Here is a 7,469-nt window from a genome sequence, read left to right as displayed (position 1 = left end):
TTGGAGTTATTGTATCAATTATAGGTTTTCAAGTTTATCCTCTTAGCATTTCAGAACAGAAAAAAAATAATATATTTATTGACTTCTCTAGCTTATCATATTTTATAATATTTTATAATAATTTCCTTTGTTTTGAAAATAGTTTATTCTAGAAGATGATCATCTAAATGGCAGCGAAGCAATTTATACATTTTTGAGTCCCAGTTCAGATCATTTAAAACAAACGATGCCATCTCCGAAAAAATCCAAATTTTCATTGTCAACCTTATTTAAAAGTGATGCTGCCAAAGCAAATGAATTAAATAAAGCAGCAGATCCATTTTGGGGTTTACATCGTGATGAGGAAGACATATCAACATATTTGGAAGGTGACACAGCAGGTGATGCAAAACTTCTAACTGATTTAGATGTTAAAGATTCTATAGCTGAACCATTATATGCACTGTTGGGAGAAATATTCGATATGGGTGGAGTTTTTAAATGGCTACGAAAGAGTATGATTTCGTTTGTACAAATAACTTATGGTAGAACAATTAATAGGTAAGTACTTAAAGTGGGGATCAGTCGATATGCAGTAGTTATTTACATTTAACCTTGAAATGTATTTAATATTATAATAAATATTTATACATTAGAAGTTCTTGACGATTTTGATTAATATAAATTAATATAAATGATTAATATAACATTATTTTATATATAAAAGAACATATTAAAATATTTGTTTTAATAAATATAAAATATTTAAAATATATATATTCAATATTTATTTTCATTTATTTAACTTAGGCAAATACGTGAATCTGTGATGGGTCTCTTTGAGGAATCAATGCTACATCATTATTTTTCCGCCATTCTAAAATCATTTTGGCCAGGAGGTGTTTTAGCTTCCGCATATCCAGTACGTTCTGATGATATGAAAGAGATGACAACAAATGCTGCAAAGGCATTACTAATGGATAATATACCGGAGGTGCTATGCAATTTGGTTGGTGCACAAGCTGCCAAACATGGTGTGCTAAAAGTCTTTGATGCTTTACAAAATCCAATTTATAATAAGCAATTATTTTACGTAAGTAATTAAAATATTTATTAATTCAATTTTAATAAAAATTTCTTATTAGGAACTACTTGAGATATTAATGATCGAATTTTTCCCTGAAATACGTCAACTTAAAGTGACAGCCAATGGCAAGACCATCAAAGTCAAAGCAACTACTACAAATGCATTTAACGCAAATGCTTTAACATCAACAACAAGTCACAACAGCAATAATCATAATCACAATCATAGTCACAATCATCATCATCATTCACAACAGCAACACCAACAACAACACCAACAACAGCATATACAAACCCATTTTGGTACAAGCGGCAGTAGTAAATAATGCTCAGAGTAGATTATAAAACCTTGTTCTTGATATTGAAATGTTTTTATAAAAAAAATTGTAATGTAAAATTATTAGTAAATAAGTAGAAGATGCTTTTGAACCATATAAAATTTTGTTGAAAATATTTATAAATTTTTATAAATGAAAAACCTGTATTTAGTACACGTTTTTCTTTTCTTCAGACAAATTTATTTTTAGCGTGGCTTTTTGATAAAAAAAAAAAATTAAAAATAAATCAGTTAAAATTTTTTAATTAATTATTGACAATTTTTGAAAAAAGTAAACTTGTTTTAATTGATAAAAAATTTTCGTTATAAATATTTTAAAACTAAACCTACGTTATCATATAATGTAATTAATATGTTGTGTTGAGTTTTCATGGCTTTTGGTATTATTTCTTATATCAATTGTACTTTTATGTTAAAAGAACGACGTTATAGTATAGTCTTGATATGTAGTGCAAATTTCAAGTTTATATAAAAAATCTTTATTTTTGCTTATGAATTTTATACATTGTTATTATATATTATAAGAATATAAAAATCTAGGAAATTTTTGTTTTTGTGAAATCATATATATTAAGTTTTAAACTCGATTTGTAAGCAGTATTAATATAAACTATTCATTTCAATATCTCGAAAAATAATACAAATCTGTACATTCCAAAGATATTATATGTTTTGACATCATATACACTTTAATTTGATGTATGTAAAATAAATTAATTTATATAAAATTTTTAAAGACAATATAAAATGTAAACATTGTAATACAATATATATAAATAGTTTCTATAAATTAAATGTATGTAATTAAATGCAATGTATTTTTAATGGTTTTTGTGGTCACAAAATAAATAAATACTCTCTATATACAAGATATGTTATGTGTACACCTAAAAAATATTATGTATTGTGTGTAAATAAAGTAAGTGTTTATGTAAAAATGATTCATAAATTTGTCTATATTTATTCAAAAAAAAAAAAAAATAAATAAAAGATTAAAATTGTGGAAGTATGATGTTACGTTTGGTTGATTTGGATGTAAGTACCGCATAGATTTTTTTATTGGATCTCAACATTTTTGGTGAATTAAGGTTTGGTTAGCTTAAGGTGCAACAAAGCTAACTTGGGTACAAATAATAACCTGTTATGACACCATAGATATTGAATCTAAATAGTGCTTGTAGTGTGATATGTCTTTTAACTTCATAAATTGAAGATCCACCGAGCGTTTAAACTGTGTTTGTGACAACTCAGGGCATAAACATAAGAAATGTTCCAAATTCTCATCGTTTTTCAGCTCTCTGCATTTTCTGTAAATTTTATTATTAGTGATTCCTATTTTAGTCAACCAGTAGACCTACGATCGATCTGTAATCCTTTTGTGAGAGCGCTGGTACGAGTAAGGTATACTTTCCTTCGTTTAATTTTGATATAACCTAGTCATTGTTTAAACCTTGTCATTGCTTGCCTTCATATTTTTTTGTTCCAACTCCCTTCGAACAAGGTTGTTGATAATCTCATATACTATTTTGTTTTTTATGAATTGGTACATAATATGTGTATACCAAATTATCTACATATTGCGGCTAACCTTTCTGTGCCTTACCTGGTCTTTAGAACACAGGAATAAACTTAATGTCGTTAGAGGTATTTGGCATTTACGTTCTTCTTATTACATTTATTCCAATTTCTACCATTTACCATAATTTATACTCTTTTTATTTCCCATTAATCATACAACATTCTTTTCTTTTTGTCTTCTAGGCCAAAGGCCAAATACTATTGGAATCTTAAGTAAGGGTTTAAGAAAAAAAACTGGACTTCATATATAAGAGCCAAAATTTTTCTATAAATAAAGATTATTGAACTTTTGAGCTATTTTTGTATTACTGTTAATGAATATCCTTTTTTAATAAAACTTCCACAGTTAATATATAATTTTTTGGTATAAAAAATATTTATTAAATTAACTCCCAGTCCTTAACAACAAATTTAACTACATGATTTCACATTAAAATTAATTAATAACAAAATGACTAAATGCATAAAACTATTGTAGGAATTTACAAGTCTGAATCAACGCCTGTGTCCAAAAAGTCGTTAACGAGACGCATGGCCTTTCGTGGTAAAAGACGTCCAATTTTGTCAACATGAACGAAATGGCGTGGTATACTGGCTTCTTCAAGACCAGTACGTTGGGCACTGATAATTGAGGCAGCAGCATCGCTTGGTGTTACCAATTTCATTAAATTGGGGAAACGATAACGTGGTTTCTTACAGAGACCAGTATCCACCATGTAAGGATAAATAGAAGTCAATTTAATCTGTAAGAGTTAATATATAGAGAATTATTAATTCAGTGTATTATACAATAATTAAAAAGTATTTACATTGTTGTTTGGATTATTATGGCGGAGTTCTTCAGTTAAAGCAGACATGATACCGCGTACTGCGAATTTAGTACCGCAATATGGCACTAAGTTAGGTAAGCCGAAAAGACCAGCACATGATGATAATGCGACAATGTTGCCTTGGTTTCTTTCAATCATTTCTGGTAAGAAGGCTTGAATGATCTGTAAATATACGTCAATAAAGAATTTACTTTATAGTATCTTTATATACATAAAATATAGTATATATTGTTTCGGGTATTTAATTATGTTTCTCAAAAGCAATTTATTTTATAGTTTGATATATGTATAATGTGTGTTATATTAAGAGACATACCCAGAAGTGTGCGATGACATTGATTTCGAACATATTTCTTATTTCAGTCTCAGTAGTTTGTAAGAGAGGATGGCAGGGCATAATACCGGCATTATTGACAATAATTGAAATGAATCCATGTTCCTTTTTGATTTTGTCAGCCAATTCGTTGATATCATTACGATTCATTACATTGCAACTGTAAGTATAGGTAATATTGTTGTGATCATTCTTCATAATACTATTAAATCTCTTAGAATGGAAATTCTTTTAAAGAGTTTTTCACTTACGTGTATGCGAAGGCTTTTCCACCACTAGCTTTGATTTCCTTAACTGTTTGTTGATTGTTCTTCTCGTTAATATCCCAGCAAATAACTTTAGCACCAAGTTTGCCATATTGCAAAGCTAATTCTTTACCAATCCCATGACCTGTACCTGTGACTAACACTGCTTCACCTTGCACATTAGTCTCTTCTTTTGGTAGGAATGTCTGAATGATTGATTGAACACAGGTGAACCAGAATTTGATTTGCAATACAATAATGTCAATAACTAGGACGACAACACTGTAAAGGTCAATTCCGTTGGAGCTAAAAGTAAATGAAAATATATTTAGAGATTTTAAGTAATTTTAAGAGAGATCAAGAATTTTATATATTAAAAAAATATTTAAAAGGATATAAAAAGTTTAATTTTATAATTTAATAATATAATTTTATAAACATTGTTATTATTACTCGGACGCTTTGAGTGATATTGCTTGTTTCACCAGAGAACAGTAGTAGGTAGCTTGCATCAAAGGTGGATTGTAGGAAAAGGGATGAAAAACTCTTTCTTTATAGAATGTTCGATGAATAATATTTGTAAGGTACATGAAAGGTTAACAAAAAGCATTTGCAAAAGTTTTAAGGTTAAAAGTTTTTAGGATAGTAAGCTCCTTAAGCTCCTTAAACTGTTTTTGAGATATTTGGATTTCTATGATTGAACACTTTTTTGGGATAGACGTCTTCTTCACGCCATCGATTTTGGTCAATTTGTTTAATGGACGCTCTTACGCGCTTTTATTAATTTCTTGCAAATAGTAATCATCTCCCGATATATCGTTTAACTTACTTAACTCAGTATCTAGTTTAGGAAAGCTATGAAGACAATTTTCATTAATGTCTGACTATTTAAAAAAAGACTTCGTTTCTATAAATTTTATTGTGAACATATTTACTAGGTATATGCATTGCAATTATGTAGAAAATTCATCTGCCCATAAAGTTTTAAAAAGTTGTATGGTACATTTGGCAAAAAGAAAGTAGTTAGATATAAACCAAGGAAAAGCCAGATAATTGATAATATAGTAGGGACCCATAACAAGAAAAAATTGAACATAGTTAAGCCCTGACTTAACAAACGCCAAAATCCTAATAGACGACCTAAACAAAATGGATGTAGTTGATTGAAGAGCATTAATCTTTTTTAAGCAAATTCTTTTAAATATAAACACATAATAATTTAATCAATATTGAATCTTTAATAAATTCTTTTAATCACTATATACATATAAGAAAATATTTTTAACAAAATTTTTTAATCAAGTTCAATGTTATCTTATCAGAAGGCTAAATGTTTTCTCTTCGGTTAGGGTCAGTTGTAAACACAAAATATTTACCAGAACGCTGTTGTTTTCGGTTCTATTCTATCTTATCATACAGATATAATTTATATGGTATATGGTATACTTGTTGAAAAACTACCACGATACATAATTAATTATTGAAATATATTTGTAAGTACAAGCGGATAATGTGTTATCGTTTTATTATTTCATAATCGACAAATCCAAAAAGGTTATTTAGTATTATAATAAAATTAGAATTTAGTTCAAGTTTGAACTGAGAACGCATTTTTCACGATAAGTAATATCAAGTAATATTTTTAAATTTATCAATGTTGTTCTATAAAAATGTTTAGATTATAAACCAAAACTACAATATTACTTATGTTACTTATTAAAATAATGTAAAAAAATCATTTAGTTTTAATTTAGAATGAAAAAGTATTTATAATAAATTAAAATATAAATAATTTAAAACGTATATTAGAAGTAAAAAGTGATGTAAGGGTTAAAAGCGTGCGCTACAAAGGAGGAGTGATGCGAATATATAGCCTAACCTTCTCAATTGTCAACCCCACCTACCCTGGGGCATCCTGTTGTTTACATATAACCTGAAAACATATACTTGTAAGGAAATTCTCTAAATATTGCATACTAATCCTATCTTCAGGGTAGCAAATAAGGAGATCTGGCCCTCCAGGTTGATCGCAAGGCCAGCAACCTTGGAACGGAAATATTTTACCACTACACACTGGACTATAGCCAAATAAGAAGAATATGATTACAAGTAAAAAATAGGTAGTATGTATTTATGTGTTTTTTTCAGATTCACATCAGTAGACGCGTTTAAAACATAAAACATTTAAAATGTCGTTTAAACCAATTCCAAAATTTTTTTACATTATGTGTTTAAACTAGTAAAAACGATATATCGCATAATTTTATAGCATCAACACATCCTGAAGAGGTGAGGAAAGAACTCAAATTATTTCCCTAATTAAAAACTTTTTACTTGATAAATAATGAAATAAAAACAAGCAATTCCTTTATGAATGTATGAATTTATATATTGCATCTATGATAACATTATATTATATATATGATATTAAGGGTAGTGAAATTTAAAACTATGAAAATAACTGTACTTAAGTCTGAACATAACACAAAATGGCATCTTCACATAAAAATATTATATAAAGACCACCATTAAAAAGTTGATTTAACTTTAAGATCTAAAAAATTAGATCATTGATCAAAAAAATTAGATCATTAATCAAAAAAATTACATCATTGAACAAAAAAATTAGTTCATTACATCTAAAGGCCACCATTAAAAAGTCGGTTTAACGGAATGATCGAAAAAATTAGACATTGATCAAAAAAATTAGATCATTGATCAAATAAATTAATCATTGATCAAAAAAAGTCGAACATTACATTAAAATTGACTAAAGTTCTTTCACACGCACATCAGCAAGCTTCCCTAACCTTAACTAAAAGATGTTTCGACAAAACCATAGAAATAGGTTACATAAAGTTTTTCATTTAGGGGACTATTGGTACCTATTTTTATATTACAATCATATATTGGTCACATATTTAGAAGTGCAATACCATACAGGTGGATATAATCGATAAATGAATAAAATAGATTTGCTGTAAAATATAATACTCATAAAAATAGTTTTCAGAAATGAGTATAATATATATATATATATATGTATATGTATATAGCAAAAAAAAAAACGATCTGGGTGA

At 27.7% G+C, this 7,469-nt stretch overlaps 2 protein-coding genes across 2 annotated transcripts; one reads left to right on the top strand and one right to left on the bottom strand.

Annotated features, from left to right (window-relative positions):
• Positions 1-148: 148 nt before the first annotated feature.
• On the top strand, positions 149-1,494 carry LOC119676540 (sorting nexin-25-like). Its single transcript, XM_038087784.1, has 3 exons — positions 149-540; positions 790-1,072; positions 1,125-1,494. The coding sequence occupies exons 1-3, from the start codon at positions 227-229 to the stop codon at positions 1,389-1,391; spliced, it is 864 nt and encodes a 287-aa protein (XP_037943712.1). The 5' UTR covers positions 149-226; the 3' UTR covers positions 1,392-1,494.
• A 1,876-nt stretch (positions 1,495-3,370) lies between these two features.
• Positions 3,371-6,364, bottom strand: LOC119667266 (17-beta-hydroxysteroid dehydrogenase 13-like). Its single transcript, XM_038076555.1, has 5 exons — positions 6,294-6,364; positions 4,396-4,725; positions 4,127-4,304; positions 3,790-3,972; positions 3,371-3,723 (listed from the first exon to the last, which is right to left on the bottom strand). Exons 1-5 carry the CDS (start codon positions 6,362-6,364, stop codon positions 3,463-3,465), a joined length of 1,023 nt encoding a protein of 340 aa, XP_037932483.1. The 3' UTR covers positions 3,371-3,462.
• Positions 6,365-7,469: the final 1,105 nt, after the last annotated feature.

The sequence above is a fragment of the Teleopsis dalmanni genome, chromosome 1 (genome assembly GCF_002237135.1).
Source record: "Teleopsis dalmanni isolate 2A chromosome 1, ASM223713v2, whole genome shotgun sequence".
Classification (NCBI taxonomy): domain Eukaryota; kingdom Metazoa; phylum Arthropoda; class Insecta; order Diptera; family Diopsidae; genus Teleopsis; species Teleopsis dalmanni.
This window is presented reverse-complemented; position numbering and strand designations above follow the sequence as displayed.

What these genes read in the sequence shown, in the direction of transcription:
- LOC119676540 (XM_038087784.1), top strand. Translation starts at nt 227, where the DNA reads ATGCCATCTCCGAAAAAATCCAAATTTTCATTGTCAACCTTATTTAAA. An exon ending in TATGGTAGAACAATTAATAG is followed by an intron (nt 541 to 789) that starts GTAAGTACTTAA and finishes TATTTAACTTAG; the next exon opens with GCAAATACGTGAATCTGTGA. An exon ending in ATAATAAGCAATTATTTTAC is followed by an intron (nt 1,073 to 1,124) that starts GTAAGTAATTAA and finishes ATTTCTTATTAG; the next exon opens with GAACTACTTGAGATATTAAT.
- LOC119667266 (XM_038076555.1), bottom strand. Translation starts at nt 6,364, where the DNA reads ATGCAATATTTAGAGAATTTCCTTACAAGTATATGTTTTCAGGTTATA. An exon ending in AAACAACAGGATGCCCCAGG is followed by an intron (nt 4,726 to 6,293) that starts GTAGGTGGGGTT and finishes AAATTACTTAAA; the next exon opens with ATCTCTAAATATATTTTCAT. An exon ending in ATAATAATCCAAACAACAAT is followed by an intron (nt 3,724 to 3,789) that starts GTAAATACTTTT and finishes TAACTCTTACAG; the next exon opens with ATTAAATTGACTTCTATTTA.